General features: G+C 46.6%; 6 protein-coding genes across 10 annotated transcripts; 3 read left to right on the top strand and 3 right to left on the bottom strand.

The window, feature by feature from the left end:
• Positions 1-615: 615 nt before the first annotated feature.
• LOC108092814 (scoloptoxin SSD14) lies at positions 616-2973 on the top strand. Of its 4 annotated transcripts, none has more exons than XM_017192587.2 (3): positions 616-685; positions 1018-1782; positions 1859-2973. In XM_017192587.2, exons 1-3 carry the CDS (start codon positions 681-683, stop codon positions 2802-2804), a joined length of 1716 nt encoding a protein of 571 aa, XP_017048076.1. In that variant the 5' UTR covers positions 616-680; the 3' UTR covers positions 2805-2973. The 4 variants fall into 4 exon arrangements, with proteins under 4 accessions (XP_017048076.1, XP_017048075.1, XP_017048077.1 ...); XM_017192586.1 differs by lacking the exon at positions 616-685 and adding an exon at positions 827-913; XM_017192588.1 differs by lacking the exon at positions 616-685 and adding an exon at positions 840-933.
• Positions 2974-3238: 265 nt separating this feature from the next.
• On the bottom strand, positions 3239-5868 carry LOC108092893 (protein SPT2 homolog). The gene is made up of 4 exons (XM_017192741.2): positions 5756-5868; positions 4197-5604; positions 3915-4127; positions 3239-3855 (listed from the first exon to the last, which is right to left on the bottom strand). The coding sequence occupies exons 1-4, from the start codon at positions 5816-5818 to the stop codon at positions 3755-3757; spliced, it is 1785 nt and encodes a 594-aa protein (XP_017048230.1). The 5' UTR covers positions 5819-5868; the 3' UTR covers positions 3239-3754.
• Positions 5869-6160: 292 nt separating this feature from the next.
• On the top strand, positions 6161-7832 carry LOC108092894. Its single transcript, XM_017192742.2, is given in 3 exon segments — positions 6161-7342; positions 7466-7558; positions 7561-7832. Coding segments are annotated over 3 exon segments (1269 nt in total). The 5' UTR covers positions 6161-6279; the 3' UTR covers positions 7674-7832.
• A 177-nt stretch (positions 7833-8009) lies between these two features.
• Positions 8010-8872, bottom strand: LOC108092895. The gene is made up of 2 exons (XM_017192743.2): positions 8765-8872; positions 8010-8705 (listed from the first exon to the last, which is right to left on the bottom strand). The coding sequence occupies exon 2, from the start codon at positions 8703-8705 to the stop codon at positions 8220-8222; it is 486 nt and encodes a 161-aa protein (XP_017048232.1). The 5' UTR covers positions 8765-8872; the 3' UTR covers positions 8010-8219.
• Positions 8873-9082: 210 nt separating this feature from the next.
• On the top strand, positions 9083-9941 carry LOC108092896 (RING-box protein 1A). Its single transcript, XM_017192744.2, has 3 exons — positions 9083-9268; positions 9355-9382; positions 9456-9941. Exons 1-3 carry the CDS (start codon positions 9191-9193, stop codon positions 9674-9676), a joined length of 327 nt encoding a protein of 108 aa, XP_017048233.1. The 5' UTR covers positions 9083-9190; the 3' UTR covers positions 9677-9941.
• A 1660-nt stretch (positions 9942-11601) lies between these two features.
• LOC108092892 (histone-lysine N-methyltransferase Suv4-20) lies at positions 11602-18284 on the bottom strand. Of its 2 annotated transcripts, none has more exons than XM_017192738.2 (3): positions 17644-18284; positions 15518-16238; positions 11602-15397 (listed from the first exon to the last, which is right to left on the bottom strand). In XM_017192738.2, exons 2-3 carry the CDS (start codon positions 16223-16225, stop codon positions 11975-11977), a joined length of 4131 nt encoding a protein of 1376 aa, XP_017048227.1. In that variant the 5' UTR covers positions 16226-16238; positions 17644-18284; the 3' UTR covers positions 11602-11974. The 2 variants fall into 2 exon arrangements, with proteins under 2 accessions (XP_017048227.1, XP_017048229.1); XM_017192740.2 differs by having other exon boundaries at positions 17764-18284.
• Positions 18285-19157: the final 873 nt, after the last annotated feature.

Below are 19157 nucleotides of genomic sequence, written 5' to 3'. Positions count from 1 at the left end.
GACAATGCGACACATATGGCAGTCAAGTATTGCCGATATATCGATATATTTGGTGCATGTGCTCGCTAAGGGTGGAAAGTGCACGACCTGGCGTTGCCAGACTGTATTTTGGCGGTCAACATATTCAAATACTAAATTCAAAAATGAATCATTAATAACTAAAAATAATACAAATAAGAACCCACTACCCAATATTAAGGCCGCTTTCTCGAAAAGTACAAGGCCAAAGTCCAGCAGACTTGTTTTCTTATCGAGCCCTGTTATTGCTCATTGATATTAATTAATTTTTCCTGCATGTGTCCCCTATTTTTAGCCAAGAAAACATTGCAGATTGACCTTAAATCGGCTTATCGCCACCTGCCAGATGATAAAATAGTATAATATATAATTAAGGCGCGACTCCTGATTTCGTTTCTTTGGTTTTTGCCGGCCTCTTAGTCAGACCAAACTTTCTACCTCTGACGTAGCACGGATTTGGATACGGATTTGGGTTCCATGCGAGGCGCATGGATGGTCTTGTCTTATCACCCGTAAAAACCCAGATAACGGGATGGATATATAAGGTAAGCCCAATGCCGTCCGATGGCTATTTAATTAATTCCGCCATCGGCATTTTGCCGTACTTTTTTTTTAATCGTTCAAGTTTTTTTAACTTAGTAGTTTTTAAGGATTCACACAAAATGTCGTAAGTTCAGGGTTTCAAAAAAGGAATGCAAGGAAATACTTACACTAGAACATTTAAAATCATCCCGAGGAGATTTAATCCGAATACCCTTTCAAAAGGCACAATCAATGTATCAGATCTACCAGTTGATCACAGTATCCGTTGGAATCTAAGTCCGGAGTCCAGTAGAATCTGATATACCATGTTCTATGGGGAGCTGTTCGATGCATTTGGTGACCTATTAGTCGGGTACGGTGACCTATTCGATGGTACCGTACCGACTCTGAAATATCCTTCCCATTTCGGGCACCAGTACTCATTGATCCTTATTGATTCCTTCCCTTTTTTTATAGCTGCTGCAAGAAGTATGCCGTCTGCTGGATTATCCTGGTGGTGGCCGCCGTGGGCGTGACTCTGGGCCTGGTCTTCGGGCTCCGCGGCAAGACGGAGGAGCCGCGGCGCATGGGCGCCGTCGCCTCGAACGGCGTCGGATGCGCCGAGGTGGGTGGCACCATCCTGGACATCGGAGGCTCCGCTGCGGACGCCGCCATAGCCACCATGCTATGCGAAGGCGTGATGCTGCCCCACAGCTTGGGCGTCGGCGGTGGCTTCGTGGCCACGATCTACTCCAAGGAGACGGGCTTCATTGAGACGCTCGTTGCCCGGGAAACGGCTCCTGCGGCTGCCACCCAGGACATGTTCGTGGGCAAGGAGATCACGGGCGCTCTGTCCTGCGCCGTTCCCAGCGAGATCTACGGCTATTCCAAGCTGCACGACAAGTACGGCCGGCTACCGTGGAAGACCCTCTTCCAGCCGACCATCGAGCTTTGTCGGCGGGGCATCCTCGTCTCCAGATACCTGGCCGGAGTCCTGCAGCGCGAGGAGGAGCGCATCCGGAGCGAACCCTCTATGGCCGAAATCTTCATCAATCCGAAAACGGATGAGGTCTACAAGCAGGGCGAGATCATGTACCGCCATGCCCTGGCCGAAACCCTCGAGATAATCGCCGATGAGGGTGCTCAGGTGATCTACGGCGGCGGACGGGTGGGCAGGAAGCTGGTCGAGGACATCCAGGCGATGGGCGGCATCATCACCGAAGACGACCTGCAGAAATACGAGTGAGTACCTCCTCCCATCTGGAGGTTGGGATTCACCCATTTTCACCCGTCGCTTCTTCTTCTTCTTCTTGTTCAGTGTTCGCTGGGAGCTGCCGCTGCACTCGCGGTTCAATGGCGGCTACGAGCTGTTCACCTCGCCACTGCCCACCAGTGGAGCCGTCCTGACCTTCATCCTGAACGTGATGGAGCCGCTGTACACGAGCAACACGGACAAATACTGGCAGCGGCTGATCGAGACGTTCAAGCATGCGTATGGGCATCGCACCAACTTGGGGGACATCCACTACGAGCCGGATGTGCAGGAGATCTACGAGAACCTCGTCGATCCGTCGTTTGCGGCGGAGATCCGCCAGCTGATCCTGGACGACAGGACCTTCACGAATATGTCATACTACGGCGCCAACTTTGCCAACGAAGAGGATCACGGAACGGCGCACATCTCCGTTTTGGCGCCCAACGGCGACGCCATTTCGGTGACGAGCACCATTAATAGTCACCTGGGTGCCAAGGTGAGGTCCCGCCAAACCGGGTTCATACTCAACGACGAGATGGACGACTTCAGCACGCCGGGAAAGATCAATGCGTATGGGATACCCGCCAGTCCGGCGAACTTCATCAAGCCGGGCAAGCGACCCATGTCCTCCACCTGTCCCAGCATCGTTCTGGACACCCACGGCAATGTCAAGCTGATTGTGGGCGGCGCTGGGGGCTCCAAGATCACCACCTCGGTGGCCCAGACCATCCTGCGCTACTTTGTGCTCAACGAACCGATCGAAAAGGCGGTTAACGCGGGCCGACTGCATCACCAACTGGCACCCATGCACATCGACATGGAGCCGAGTGTTCCGCGGCACACGGTTGCCTACTTGCGGGCCATCGGTCACGACATCCGGTTCCTGGAGGACGACAAGGCCTACTCCGCCCAGACGGCCATCGGAATCCTGGGCAGCGAGCCGCACCCCGTCTGCGATCGAAGAAGAGTGGGCAGTGCGGTGGTCGTGGAGCCGGATCGCTTCGATTAGGCCCAAAAAGGAGGAGGGGGGCTCATCTCATCCAGCTCCTGGAAAACCAGCGTGGGAACTGTTTCCGCTACACTTGTTCGTTTATAAGCCACTTTACTGTAGGAGTTCGTTTGTAATGAGATTTTTGTTTGTTTACCATTAAAATTGATTGTTTATAGGATAACTGAAACACACATCTGGGTAAATCGGAGTTAATGCCACAGACCAGATCCTCATTAAAAGCTTTCGAAACTGAAAATGCAAAAACAAATCGATCTACGAAAAGATTTTCCAAGCGAGTTTTAAATAATCATATCGAATTCAATTGCAGTTAACATGGAACAAACTGCTAATTATAGTTTTTATAAACCAAGCAACGATCTCACATGCATCATAACCAATTTCAAATATGTGCATGACTTTCGATTCTCGGTACAGTAATTCAAAGTTATAGATTTCATTGACACTATAAATGTTTATTTCAGCCTAGCTACATGTACAACTGCATAGGTATAAAAATTAGAAAGCACCAAAGTGATTTGTGTGTATACAAAAGGCGAAAACGGGTTTATTTTTGAGAATGACAAACTCTGAGGTAAATGTAAATAAACACTTGTACGGGTTCGGGGTGCCGAGGTCATTAAACCACTTCATTAAGTGTTGATTTCAACTCAAGGAATTCGTATATCAACTTCAGGCGGGAAAACCTATTTAAAATGTATTTATACCCTTCTTGCGGAGGGTACTGATAAAATTTCAGTTTGGGTTCCAAAAAGAGCAAAAGTATGTAAAATTGCTTATCCAAGGGTGTGTGGGATTTGCTTGAACTAAACTAATAACGAATATCTTGAAAACTTGTAAACAGGCACAGCTCCTGGATTCAGCATTGGTCGACCTGTGAATTGGCATCCCATAGTGGTCGCTTTTGGAGATATTTGAGATTTGTACGACGGACTCGAAAGATCAACCGGCTAATCGTCGTCGTCATCGATACGCTTGCTCCGTTTCTTGGCCATTTTCCGTTTCTTGTGCGCCGCCTCCATGCGCATGTCCTCCAAGTCCTCTTGCAGTCCTGCGACAAACGAGAATTTAGTTCGCGTTCCAATGCGCCTTTTTGGCTCACAAACTCACCCAACTTCTTGCTGATGAACTCTTCCCGCTGCATTTGCGCAAAACTGGACTCCATCCCCCGATCATCGTCGTCCATGCCGCGATATCGCCGCTTATCATAGCCAAAAATGTCGCGGATGTGCGACGATATATCTTCCTCGCAGTCGCCATCATCAATGAAGTCGTCCAGCTCGGAATCGTACTCGTCCTCATCTTCGTCGTCGTAAATGCGTCCTAAAAATGCGATACACAAAATAATTCATATTACATGGTTGACACAATATAAATATATATCTGTCCTACTTTTGTTGCCTGGCTCTTCTTGGGGTTTCCGCCTGCCCTTGACATCAGCTGGCGGGAACTGCCTTCCGCCCGACGATCGCTGAACATCCGCTGGGGGAAACTGTCGCGTTTTGCCAGCCGTCGGTGCATCTGGACGATTTCTGGATGGGACTGCAGGCCGATCCCTTGGTGGAAACTCCCTCACAGCTCCGTTCTTATTGGCCGCCGCGTAGGGATTTTTGGAGGGCAGATCCCGAATGGAACTGGAACTGGAACTAGAACTGGAACCAGGCTTTCCCGGTGCCGCCGCTGCCGAAGTTGCTCCTGGCTTGGCGGCCACAGGAGCTGTCGTCTTACTGGCGGGCTTTATACTTGAGGCAGGACTACGGCTAGTAGAGGAATGGGTAGTGGAACTGGAAGAGTGAGAGCTGGGCCTTGCTGGCGGTTGGGCAGGCTTCTTGAAGCTTTCGCTCGGTAAAGTCGTTGGCTTGGCTTGATTCAGCTTGGGTATGCGTCCGTTGGGCTCCATGCGATTGGAGGTGGTAGTTTTCGGCGGCTCCTTGGCCTCGCTTTCGCGCATCTTGTCGCGCTGTGCCCGTTGCTCCTTTAGCCGCTGGCGCTCCTCCATCTCGCGTTTCTCGCGGGCGGAAAGCAATCGCTCCGGTTCCTTCTTCTTCTCCGGCTCAAAGGCAACCGGTTCGTGCTGTTTCTTTTCGGCCAGACGAAGGAGCGCCTGAAAGTCCATAGGCGGCGGTTGGACGGGTCGTTTCAACTTGGCCCGTCGCTGTTCCTCTTCTTTTCGCTTTTTGGCCTCCTCCTCGCGCCTCTCGGCCTCCGGATCGTAGAGGGTCTTCGAGGTGCTATAGGAACGGGCCACGTGCGGGTCCTTGGCCTTTGCGGCACTGGTTGTGGGCGTACTCGTACTGCTCCTCTGGCGCGTGTGACTTTTGGCCTCCTCCCGTTCGCGTGTGATGGCCGCCTTCACGCGCTCCTTGGTCCCGGAAAGATCTCGCAGCGACTGTGGCCGGCTCGGCGCAAAACCCTTGTCCTCCTGCACATCTCGAACTTTTTCAATGTACTTCTCGTAGAAGGCATTCGCCTCGTTGGACACATAGCCGTAGTCATCGCCCTGACCTTCGCCCGCCTCGTGGCCATCGATTGCTCCATCGCAGTCCTTGGCGTCCGCCAAGACGGACTTGTTAGCGGACTTGGTCACCTTGAGCATTTTGCGGATCTTGTTCTTCGACTTTTCGTCCCTTTTGGCCAGCAATTCATTAAGTTTCTGACGCTCCTCGCGCTTCCTTTCCGCCTCCTCGGCCTCTTTTTTCCGCAGAAACTTCTGGATGTTGTTGGACAGCTGTTTGGACTCCTTCGACTCCTTTTTTGGTGGGGCATACTTGGTGCTGTAATATTTGCCCTGTCCCGGGCGCTAAAAGCAGAAACATGGCAATGTAATGATCGTCTCTAGGGGAGATCCCATCTGGCTTTTGAGGTCAAGTCAGCGAACACAGGTGAATCAACGATGCAGGTGGCCACACATTGTTGGGAACACCTGGGCACCTGGAAACCACGATACCAACCTCTTCCTTAGTGGCCGCATCGCTCTTCTTCTTTGCGAGATGCAGCAGGGCCCCGAAATCCATTGTATGATCCGAATCCGTGTCCCCCGAATAAAATATAATATAATATAGAGATGAAAACGTGAGTGCTTTTGATGGCACGAGCGACACGCAATATTCAAATGTTAAAACTTCATAAGTTAAACTTCAGCTATTATCTGTGCGTAACTAATAAAAATACTATAAAAGCAGAGAATATAGAAGTGGAAATTTTATTTGGTGTGAATAGTTGGATTTTTTAAGGAATATTTAAAGGAAAAATAATAAGGGAAATATTCCCTTATATAAATTTAAATTCCAGCAGGTTTATCTATCGTGAATTACCATCGGCATAATACGAAAAAGAACTCCATCTCTAACTATCGGTCCTTTCTTACCAAACGGCACATCTCTAACTAAAATTTTATAAAAAACAAATTTTTGTTGATCAAAAAATACTTGGATAAACTGACTAAAAGTCTTAACGATCAGTTGGCAGAAAAGCTATGTCCACCGACCTCGATCAAATGGAAAGGGAATGCGGTACGGGCAGTAATCCCGGATCTCAAAGCCCCGGAAACAAGGAATCGTCCGTGGACGAGGGCCAACAAAATGATCCTGGGGATCCAGCCGCCAATCCTGACCCTCCACCACCATCCTTTTCCTGCGAGGCGCCGAGGGACTCCACGGAAATGGATATTGATAACGATTTGACCACCAACGAGCGAATGCCGACGGTGGACGAGCTGGAGCAGCCGAAACAGGCGAAAATTAAGCCACCGGAATTGAAGACGGACCAGGAAAAAGAACAGGAGCAAGAAGGAGAACATAAAAAGGAGCAGGAACTGGACCGAAAACCCCTAGAATATTCATTCCATCCGCCCAGCCCACCGACGGCCATTAAAATCGAGGAGGACAAGCAGCCAGCGAAGCAGACATCGCAAGTCCTAAATGAAATGCCATGTAGTTCAACGGAGGCGACACCAAATCCTAGCCAGCGATCTGTGGGCAAGATCACCCGCAGCAGCCTGAACGGCACGGCTAACCAGAATAATAACTCAAACCGAACGCCAACCATTATTAAGCGCCTGCGGAAGAGCACGCGCTTCAAGTCCAAACAAACGGGCAAGGGAAATCCGGGTGGCGGCAACAGCCAGTCAAATGGCCACAACAATGGACCGAATGGTGCCACAGGCAGCTCGACACATCTCGCGGGGGCTGGTGCTCATCCCAGTAACACCAATAAGCATGTGAAATCGGGGCCAGCTGGTCCGGGAGGAGCCACGGGAGCCCGAAATCGTCGTGCTCTGTTTAAGAGACCGGCGCAAAAGACTCCAAAGGTCCAGGCCTGTACAAAGTTCGTGAAGAGCGTTTTCTACAAGGGCAGCTACATGCAAATTGGGGATATCGTCAGCATCGTGGACGGGGATCAGAACCTTTACTACGCCCAAATACGCGGATTACTCGTGGACGCCTACTGCGAGAAGTCCGCTTTCCTCACCTGGCTGATTCCCACGCAAGATAGTCCGGATCCCCAGGAGGGATTCGACCCGGCCACCTACCTGATTGGTATGTGTTTGGAGTTACTTACTGTTGGTTGCACCAGCAGGAAAATTCTTCCTCGAATGTCAACTCTCCTTATTTGTATTCTGTAGTTGTCGGCCTTTTATTTATATAAACCGTATCTTTCAGGACCCGATGAAGAGCTATCGCGAAAGCTGTGCTATCTGGAGTTCGTGATGCACGCGCCCAGCAACTACTACTTCGACAGAAGCACCCCTTTCCCCTGCCGGACGTAGACGAGTACACCGCCCAGAGATCGGGCGGATACATCTGGACGCGACTGCCGGTGGTGAAGCGGGAAAAGGGGACTGGGCACAAAATAGGAGGTGGGTCCTAGCACGAAAAGGGACCCCAGGACAAGAAGAAGAATCCCCGAGCTAGAGCCCTGAACTTGAACAACCTAATTTATTAAGCTATTTATTAAGACTTAATAAATATAGAAGTGTTTCTGAAGAAAATAAAGAATTTTATTTAATATTTGTATTGTATAAAGCCACACACTGCGAGATTTATTTATTATCTTTTACTCGTATATCGGTCCGATTTAATAGAATAGACATATTAGTTATATTTCAAAGGCCCATAATATTTATATAGAATAAGACAATTTAGTTCATTGAACAGGATATTTTGTCACCGTCAAGCCAGGATAAAAACACTAGGATACTATAGATTAAGGAAAAACATTTGCATTTATTATATATATTTAAATAAAAAACTTCTCAAAACATAGTGTTTATTGCTATTCCGATAATGATAACATTTAAATACTTATGGTCTGGATAATGAAAAGCTATATATTCAATATTTACTGTCGCTGACAGACTAAAGTACATGAAATAATGAAATTGAAAATGAAAATAGTTAAGGGAGAGGAATCTGCTTATCCCCCGGTAGTTCCCTGCAAATAAATGTCCATGGCTTCCTTGTTCAAATGAACAGTAGGTCGTCTTTTGGGAATTGGCTGTATATGGGGCAACCGGGTGCCATTTACTGCGTTTAGACTTAAATTCGAGATGGGCTCGTCGTCAGAAGTACTTGTTGGAGGCGAAATGATGTTTCTTACGATGGCACTGGTAGCTGTTGATACCCCCACAGAATTGCCGCTGACATCAGTGACACTTGAGGCTTCAGCCCGCTCCCTGTGCATCCTGGCATTGTTATTTTTCAAGTTATAAACTCTTAACAGACTCTTATAGCATGTAACACACAATGGCGAGGTTATCTGGATTTCAGAGTTAAGCCTTTTGGCAAACTTGTACAAATGCTCATTGCCAAGTTCACGATATGGGGTCCTTAGTTTATGGTTCCCAATACCGCACCATCGCCGTTCCTCATGGACCTCTTCCTGCTCTTTGTCTTGTTGCATCTATTATTGATTAAGTGATTATTAGTTAACCTTTTCATAAGTTTTTAACTAGCACTTACATTGTTTTTTATAGATACAAATTTGAAGAAATTTGCCGCCTCTTTTGCATCTGATAGCGTCAGTGCTCTTTATAGTGCTCGTAAACTAACAGTTGTTCAGGGACACATTTGATAAATATCGAATTATTCACGAAATATCGAAATGTTTTGAACTTTTACAAAAAAAAATTTAGATTATTCTTTTATAGACTGAATAACAAATGCGGTCAAAATAAATAAGACAACATTACCAAATTTAATCCTGTAACATTTTTAAGCTATTTTGACGAACATTGAATATTGATGACATTATAAAACGGCCACACTATCAAGCATACCATTGTCGGGTCGATAAATTTCTATCGAAACGAAACAGGCGAAAAAAGCGAATGAATTGCAACTAATTGTACAATAATTATTAAAAATAAAATTGTAAACTCAGACGAGATGGAGGTGGACGAGGAGGAATTCGAGGTGCCGTCGAGCAGTAGCAAAGGAGAAAAGAAGCGTTTCGAAGTGAAGAAGGTTGAAGTCAACCCAAAAGGTTAATGGCATTGAAAATATTACTGATATCCTCCTTTCTTTTTATATTGCTCTCCCGCTTAAAACAGTGGAATGCCGTTGCTTTGTGGGCATGGGGTGAGTACCACATAAGTTCAAAACTTGCAAATCAAAATAACCACAATTTTTCATTTGCAAATCCTTTTTGCAGACATCGTGGTCGACAACTGCGCCATTTGCCGCAACCACATCATGGACCTGTGTATCGAGTGCCAGGCAAACCAGGCATCCGCCACCAGCGAGGAGTGCACCGTGGCCTGGGGCGTCTGCAACCACGCGTTTCACTTCCACTGCATCTCACGATGGCTAAAAACCCGCCAGGTTTGTCCGCTGGACAACCGCGAGTGGGACTTCCAAAAGTACGGCCACTAAACCAGATAAAGCAGCATTAATTTGAACCTTTAAGTTCACCCAAAACTCTTAAGAAAAACTCTGCTACATCTGGACACTTTACCCTATTTAATACCTTCGTAGTTCTTAAGCGAATGGAAAAGCTCGGGCGGAAACGTTAAACTCCAGGAATGGAGTGCTTTCTGATTCCGCTGCTTTTCCTGAGACAAAACTTTTGTAACGCTAAAAATAAATGCTGTAGAAGATGAGAAGACAACCCGACTTTGCATCGTACATTTCCACGTAACACTAATTATTTTTCTGGGAAACATTATGCTGGCTTTCCTCACATACCAAGAAGCCCGAAAAAATATTCTGATTTGGCAGACATAAAGACAAACCATGCAAAAATGTATGCTCATTTAATCACGAAGAATCAATACTTTAATTTCATAACCCATTTTGGGTACCTCTTTACTTTAAGAAAGGAATACATTTATTTTAAGAACAAAATAAATGGGAAGCTGAAAAGTTTTTTAACTTATTCACCAAATGCCCTTTTTTAAATTAACTGATTCCTTCGAAACGCAATTCTCTCGCTAGAAATGGAAAATAAAAACTTAATTTTCCTAAAGAACTACAAAAAGAATATGCAGAATAGAAAACAAGGAAGAAGCATCGCTATAAGAAGCAAATCCTTTGTTCAATAGATCTACATGCCAAGTTAAAATGTAAAATTAACAGTCGGCAAGAAGGAAAACCATGCATTTGTAAAAACTAAATGTTCTTTTTTAGTTTATTATGAATGTTTGCGGCCGCGGCTGCTGTAAATTATTGTTGGTGGCTTACAAAATAATACACAGTAGTTACACATATGAATAAAGTATATAATATATATCAAATATGATTAATGTTTAAATATATATGCTAGCAACTAAACTTATAGGTAAACAAAAAATAATCGTAGGAATAAAATAATGGGTATGCATGTGTGTTCTGATTTGATTGGATAAAATGATATTGTTAACAAAAGTACTTAAAGTCTGCTCGCTGAACCACGTGAATCACCATTTTTGTTGAGTTGTTTTTAGCATATTTTTATTTGTATGTTCGGCTTAAATCATTTCGCTGGCTTTCTAATTTAAATCTCCGTTGTGTTTTTTATATACATTTTTAGTCTGTTAATTGAAAATTAATGGTTTCGATTTTCCTCATTTTTCCCTTTTAATTTATTGTTATTAATTTTTGTGTGTGTATATATAGTTACTTAATTGAGTTGTTTATATATTGCTGTCCTTGTTGTTGCTGCTGCACTATTGTTTTATTGTTGGCTTTTGCGGGATGTTCTAGAGTATCCTTTATATATATATTTATACATATATATATAATTTATTTATTGGTTTCTTTTATAAATATACGTTTTTTTATATAAAGTTAACGTTAGGTTGTAAGGCGTTTAAAACCGCTGCTAATTGCGTTGTTGTGTCTGTGTGCATTGCATTTAGAATATTGTTTTTAAATCCTTTCTCATTGTGTTTTTATTGTTTTAATGGCGTCTGGGCTGCGCGTCCTGCTTGATAAATTCTCAACTGTACATGATTTGTATGCGATTTAGTTCTATTCTTAGCTTTTTAACTATCAAATTACTGCTGGTGTTGCTGAAGATGTTGCTGTTGCTGCTGCTGTTGCCGATGTTGCTGCGGTTTCGGTTGCGGTTGCTCCTGTTGCCGTCGTGCATGCAGCACGATGCATTTTCCTCCGATCTTTTTCTACTTTTAAGCTTTATATTTCCATCTGCAAAAGAAAAGCACACCACACACCATACACACAAACACACACAAGCAACAAACGACGCGAACACAAAAAGGACACAAAGGATTAAGAGAAATGGGGAGTTATAATCACAAAGAGAAAAAGAGAGAAATAGAAAAGAAAGCAAAAAAAAAAAAAAAAGACACAAGTTATAATCAGGTATATATATCCAGATTCGATTTTAAAAATTTGTCAGCCTGTTTTTTTGATTCCTGAATATAAAAACCAAGGATCTATGAAGGATCTACATGAACTAAGACCTAAAACTAAGTTTCTACAGGGTGCTTTCACAGGTTAAGCAGCAGCAGAGGCAACGACGCCAGCAGAGCAGCAATCCTTAGGCCCCCATCCTGCCCATCCGTTGCGTTTCCTTTTCCTGCCCATCCTGCTCATCACCTGGTGCTCCTCGACACACTCCCGCCGCTCCTTCGTATCCCTGTTCTGGCTTCTCCCACTCGTCGTCGTTCCTTCGTTTGCCTTGGCAATGGCAGCTGTGCTTAGTCAATTTGCTTGGAGATCAGTCGTTGGTTATTTCTGGCCATGATGGTTGTTATGATGATGATTCGAGGAGGACGACGCAGGCGTTGCCGACGTGGATGTGGCCACCACACCCACACCCCCTCCTCCTCCTCCGCCTGCGCTGGACTTTTGCTGGTTAATCTGCGACTGATTTTGCAGGCTGGCAAAACTAGTGGGCGCGAGGAGAGCACAAGTGCCGAATGTGTGCTTGGGCATGCTCAGGAATCCAGCTCCAGCCCCAGCTCCAGTTCCTCCTCCTCCTTTCGAAGATCCCCCGCTGCTGCTGCTCACAATCGCCTGTCCTTGTCCCGGACTCGAGGTGCCAGCAAACTTGCACAGCTGATAGTAGTGCATCGCATAGGAATCCTCGCCAGCAGCTCGCTGCTTTCCATTTGGAAAGTAGTTGTTGCTGTTGGTGGTCGAGGTGCAGGCCGATTGGAAGGAGCTGCTGGTGGTGGACGAGGGCGATTGGGCGGCATTGGATTGGCCCGCTGTGGAAGAGTCCACTGCCGCATCGGTTGAGGAAGAGGTGGTGGTTCCTCCCCCGCTGCCGCCGCCGCCGCCGGATGAACTTGTGCTGCTGGAGGAGGTGTTGACCGTCAAGCTAGTGCTGCTGGCGTACGAAGCATTGAAGGACTCATCGCCACCACCGCCGCTGCTGTTTAGGTCGTCGATGCCGCTGCCTTCCGCTCCCTCGGCAGCTGCTGATGGTGGAATGTCTATGGTGTGGGACTCATTGCCAAAGATCAGACGAAGTCGCTTCTTCTGCGGCGTGCCGTACATGGCACTGCTGCTGCTGCTCGGCGCTGGCGATCTGCGTTGGCTGCTCCTGCTCCGGCTGCGCTGTTTCTTTCTCTGCTTCTTGGTGAGCAGCTGCTGCTGTTCCTTCCTTGGCGGCGGTTCGTCCTCCTCCTCGACAGCTGGCTCATCGTCTTCGTCCTCTTCCTCGTGCTCCTCGTCTTCCTCCTCGTCGTCGTCATCGTCATCGTTGCCGTGCTCGGAGATGCCCTCCATGCGCAGGATCTCGTACTCGATGCCATTGGAACTGCCGCCCGTTAGATTGAGGGCCGCTCTATTCGAGCCATCGGCTCCCGCTCCGCCGCGATGCGATGCCGCTGCATTCCGGCCAGTTCCCCCGTTGCTCAGGCTCGTTCCCAACTCAATGACTTCGTCGAGGATGGGGGAACGCTTCATGCGGAGCGTTAACTTTAGCCTGCGCTCTGGCGTCTTTAGAAGCGGCTCCACATTGATGTTACTCCTCGAGGAAGATGAAGACGAAGTGGCAGCAGCTTCTACCGGATGGGCTGTTTTGCGCTGGCCACCACCAACAGATCCCGATGAGAATCCGCCCAGCGCCTCGCAATGGATACTCTGCGCCGCTGCAAGGGCAGCTGCCCTCCGGCTCCGTTTCTGCTTGACCGGCGGATTAATAGCTCCTCCGTCCCTCTGATCCTGCTGCTGCTTGCCCGTTTGGTTGGGGGCAAGGTCGGGACCGAAACTGGACAAAAGGTTCTTCTTGTAGGCGGGACTCGGGCTGCGACTGCGACGCGTTGCCTGCTGCTGCTGCTGATTTTCTGATGATGTGGATGTGGATGTGGATGAGGGTGTGGACGAGGCCTCACTTGGTGCTGGCTTCTTCGATTTAACACTAAGTCTACCGCTAAGATTAGAATTATGATTAATTCTACTGCTATTATTACTATTATGATTATTACAATTTGTAATCGTTGTTGCTTTACTGCTGTTGTTGTTTGTTGTTGTTGTTGTTGCTGTTGCTGTGGTTGCAATGTTATTGTTATGGGCAGTGGCTAATCTGGCTACCAATCCTCCTTTTCCTGCACTATTACGCGTCACACGCTTCTCCTGCTGTTCCTGATGCTTCCTCTGCCTCTCCGGCTGCCCCTGATGAGCAAACGCTTTGGGCGTCAGCTGCTGATCCTGCTGCTTCTGCTCCCTTTTCTGCTGCTCGGTGCTATTGTCGCTGCTCTCGCCGTCCGTGAGCTTGTCCTTCTGCCGCTCGCTGCGCCGCAGCTGGCGCTGCTGTCGCTGGTGCAGGGCGGCGATGGCCATCTGGGCGGGCTTGCAGCGTGGCACAAGCACCACCGGCGCTTTGGTGGGCAGCGGAATGCTGTTGCTGCTGCTGCTGCTACTGCTGCTGGCAACGGCCACCGGGGCCACCACCACCTCGTCCGTGGAGGCTGTCGATATGCTGCTGCTGGTGCTATTCACACGCATCGATTTGCGCAGGCTGCTAGAGCGTCCGCCGCCATTTAACTCGGAGCCCGCTCCGCCGGCCACGCCGCTGCCGCCCACTGAAGTTACTCCACAGGCATTTCCACCTCCAGGTCCGGTTCCACCACCACCACCTCCTGGGCTTCCTCCAGTTCCAGCTCCTCCTGGCTTCTGCAAGGCCGCCATTTGCTGCACAGCCGCTGTGGCCTCCGCTCCGGTGCTCGCATGCTGGCCATGGTTGTGGTGATGGTGATGATGATGATGGTGGTGATGGAAGTGATGCTGATGATGGTGCTGCTGCTGGTAGGCTGCATTGGCCATTATCATCTCGGCATCGTACTTGGTCATGCCCTTCTGCCGCAACTCCTTCATCGTAAGCGGAGAGACCACAACGTTAGGCAGTTTCTTTTCGGCCAGCGAGACAGCGGCGGTGGCCACCTCCTTGCCGCCAGTGATCAGCTGCTGCGACACTGCAGGCACCGCGGCTCCAGTTGCTCCTGTCGCTCCTCCTGCTGCTCCGCCAGAAACCAATCCGTTCGTGCTGCTACTCTCGCTGGTGCCAGTGGAATCATTTGTGTTACTGTTGCTGTTTGAGGTGCTGTTTGTGGAGTTGGCCCGGCTTTTAATGCGATTGATCCGATTGTCCGTCTCCCGCAGGCGATAGCCACCGTTATTGCCGGGCCCACTGGTCGCCAGACCGAGACCCATGCTCAGGCCGAACACCAGGCCGTCATCCTTGCCGGCAAAAGCGCCAGTTCCACGTCGCTCGCACGTCTCGCACTCGCAATAGCGATTGGAGTCCCCGAAGAAGTCCTCGCCATAGAAGCAGGTTATCTCCTCGCCCACTTCAATGTCGCGCAGCACTTTCACACACGCTGTATCCCTGCCAGTGGCCAAGAACTTGCAATTGGCGCGACAATCATGATTAATGTAGGCAGCCGGTCCCAGCCACAATTGCGCGCAGTTCTTGCGGCAGCTATACATCACCGAAAAGTCATTCTTGCCAGAGTGCAACAGGGCCGCCTCCTCGGCCTCCGTTAGCTCAGCTATGCAGCCCACCAGACATTCGATCTTGTCGTTCTTTGACCAACGCTTCGTCGAGCTGATCTTGGCGCCACGTTGCTCTTCCAGCGAATATCGGTAGCAGGCCTCGATCGCAAAGCCACTGTCCTTGTCAAAAACGCGCAGGTAGCGAACGATCTGGAAAACAGATCAAAAGAGATAGCAAAAATAATTATTAGGCAAAGATTTAACAATTTATGAAAAACAAATTATTTCAAATAAAAATAGTTGCTGAATGTTAAAGTAAGTGCCACTTACGTGATCGTGGAGGCGCTTGGTGGCGATCTTCATCTTATTCTTCAGATGACGCGGTATCCAAGGACCATCGTAGATGCGCTGAATGGCCACATCGTAGTTCTGCGTGTGGATGAAGTCATCCACTATGGCCTTCAGCTGCTGCGTGTCCACCTTTAGTGGGCGGAAGCGTATGTTCATCTTGTGGGTCTGAAAACCGAGATGCGGATCGAGGATCAGCGATGTGGCCAAGTCATCGTTTTCAGAAAGTTCACGCGGCGTCATGCCAGTGGATTGCGACAGTCGGCTGACGGCGCTGCCGTTGCTGCCATTGAGTCCACTGACAACAGATCCTGATGCCGAGCCCGTTCCTCCTGATCCGCCTCCACTGCCATTTGAGGAGTGATGCGACGGCTGATTATGATGGCTGGGATGCTGGCTCGCCTGGTGATAGGGGGCATGTGGATGGTGGTTCGCCGCCTGGTGGTGCTGCTGGCTCGCCTGGTGGTGCGCAGATGGCGGTGCGGATGGCGACGGGCCATGGCCCTTATGGGACATGGACGACAACAGAGCCGCCGCCGTCGTCGTGGAGTTGGTGGCTGGTGAAGACGTTGAGCTGGTGGTGCTGCTGGCCGAAGCGGTGGGACCACCGTTTGAGCCACTGGAACTACTGCTGTTTGTAAATCTGCTGCCAGTTTCACCTCGCCGCGTGTGATTCGAGCCGACGACCATTCTGCAGGACAGTCTAAAAGGACAACAAGGTAATTAATTTGTTGAAACATAGAATGATAGCTACAAATATTTCAGGAATATATGAAATAATTTGATAGAATTTTTTAACCGATTTTGTTGTAATTTTTTTTTTTTTTTTTTTGTGTTACTATGTTTTTTTTAAATAAATCTTAAAATATAATCAAGTTCATGACCTGGCAATTATCAGCTGTTTTTGAATTCTTAACGAAAGAACCGCACTGATTTGTATTATCTGGCAACGCTGGCGAGACATGGTCTAGAGCAAGATGGCCATATGTTGTCCAGGACCAGACAAGTGCTAAAGTATTTGCACACACACATATTCTCGCTTCCCTTCTCTTTCGCGACAAAGGACAATATTTAAGATATTATTTTTCAGCAAAAACAGCTGTTAAAACACTAAAAATGTTCGCTCTATAGTTCACTTATATCGTCCTACTTAAATTTATGGCCGCAATTTTATTTTTACTCGTACGGCTTCGCAAGGGAGAGAGAGAGAAGGCGTAGCTGAGGTCGTCGACAGACAGCTCTCTTGCTCGCACTCGTTCCAGGCCCTCCAAGCGCACGCACACACACGTGCAAAAAAATCAATTAACTTGACAAGCACATGTAAAACAAAAAAAAAAAAAAAAAACCGTATCGATCCGAAAAAAAAACAAAGCAATACGGTAATCCTGGAATAATGCATTTGTATTCGCATACACATACAGAATACAATTGTTTGAACAAAGAGCAAACAGAAAAAATAATGTATTATCGATTTGTACTCTCAGTAAACTTATATTTGCATTTTCTTGAAACTGCTCGGCAATGGAAACTGTGACTGGGCGACGCTAAACTGTTTTTTGTGCTTACAAAAGTCGGCGAAAATAATATCAAACTAACATAAACACAAGCGGGTGTTGAGTGGTGCTGGGAAACATGGCTGGAAATTAATATTTGTTGCTGGCCGAATTGTTCTGAATGGATATGATTTTCGATTGCGAATTGCTCTCTCAGCTGTTTACAAACGCACACACACGCATGCATACGACACAGGTCAGAGTGAGAGAGCAGCATATGCGCAGTGAGAATGATAGAAAAAGAGTTGCCAAGAGCACAAAGGCTTGCAAATTAAATTAATTAATTGGAAGGCAGAATTCAATAAATACTTCACGGTTAACTAAAAAGTTCACAGGCGTAAGAATTGTTTCCCAGATGTAAAGTTTCCAATCTCCTTTATTTTAAAAGGCATTTTCAGCGATTTGCCAACCCTAGACGCTCATTACATGGGAACATGGGAAAAATGGCGGCGCCTCTTACACACACACGCACTCACAACCGCACATTCTCACTCTAATGTGTTTATACACTTCTTGCTGTTTTTTGCACTTATTTCGATTGTTGTAAAAGTTTACCTTAAATGAATTATTCACTAAGGCTCTATTGCCTCTCGCTCATACTCGCAAAACGATGCTTTGGCTGCTTCTGTGTGCGTGCGTCTTTTTCCACGGTTTTTTGTCGAGACATACACTTACACACAACGACACACTGGATTGGAATTGGTCTTGGATGGCTTGGCTTTGGCTGCTTATCCAAAATATATCACGGTGGCTGTGGCAAATCATTTTAGCTCTTGATGCCTTTGTTCCCCAAAAACATCCAAACGCCGTCCATGGCTCCGCTCTCTCTCTCTCGCTCGCTCTTGCGACGCTCCAAAGTCGCCAGTCGGGAATGTATCGCTCTCTCTTTTACGCCTAGAAGTTGCAGTACACACACACACTCCCAGATGGATACATATATTCCTCCGCAGCGAGACGTGTGTACGTATGTATGTATTCCTTTTCCTTCGCTTCGCTGGTCGTCGCTCACGTTCTCCACTTCCCTGCACAGACTTTTTGAAGTTTCTACCGCTGTTTTCAGAATTCGGAAGTCGGACTTAATTTATAAAATGCGGCTGCTGGAATCCTATTTTCGCGTTATGGTTTTTCCGATCCCGTTTTTTTTTTGCCACCAGTGTGACCGCGGCTGGGCCGTTGACAAATGCCATTAATGTGACCGTGCACCTAGTGCCAAGATAATCATTTAAATATCGCTGAGCTACCAGTTGGCTTTTATTTAATTTATTTTTACATGAAACATCAAATTAAAATATGATTTTTGGAAATAAAATATATTTTAGTAATATTTATAGACTCATCCCTTAAATACTGTTGGCTTTCTTTGAGAGGCTCATATATTCCTTTGAAACATATCAGATTAAGTTGGAAATGAGTTCGGTAAAATCATTCTGTGAATACAATTTATGATAATGACGAATTTGTTTTTTCAAACAAGCATGCTTTAGTAATATTTTGTTTTTAACGACTCTTAGTATTCAAAATTAAATTTTTTTTTAAATTTTTCTGATGAAACATTAGTAGTTCAAGTGGGAACTGAGTTCGGTGATAATATCATTATGTAAATACAATTTGTTATTATAACGTTGTTTTTTATCAAACAAGATTCATAAGGATTAGACAACTATAAAGTATAGCTGTAACTGGAAAGATCGACGAAATCTGTCATATATTAATGAATTAAAAATATTTCTATTGTTATTAACATGCAATGATTATTTTTGGAGTATAAAGTAATCTAAAAAATGTAATATTACAAATTTAAAAAGCAATCGGAGATATAATAAAATGAGTCAAGTCATCTCAATAAAATTTAATTTTATCCCATATTCACATAACAGCATCTGATCGGGTCGAATCACGACTAGATTTCTACATTGTGGATTGCGTTGTGATATGAATACAATTTTGATTGATTATTACCCAAAATCTAGACTACATTGTAGTTTTGGCAGAAAATTTAGCCTTTTATTGCATTTTCGCAGGCAATTTTTTTGTGTTTAAAAAATGTTTAGTATTTAGTAAATAACTTC

This window comes from Drosophila ficusphila, unplaced genomic scaffold, assembly GCF_018152265.1.
Source record: "Drosophila ficusphila isolate 14025-0441.05 unplaced genomic scaffold, ASM1815226v1 contig_198, whole genome shotgun sequence".
In the NCBI taxonomy this organism is placed as follows: Eukaryota; Metazoa; Arthropoda; class Insecta; order Diptera; family Drosophilidae; genus Drosophila; species Drosophila ficusphila.
The sequence above is the reverse complement of the archived record's forward strand: the minus strand, read 5'-3'. Positions and strand labels throughout refer to the sequence as shown.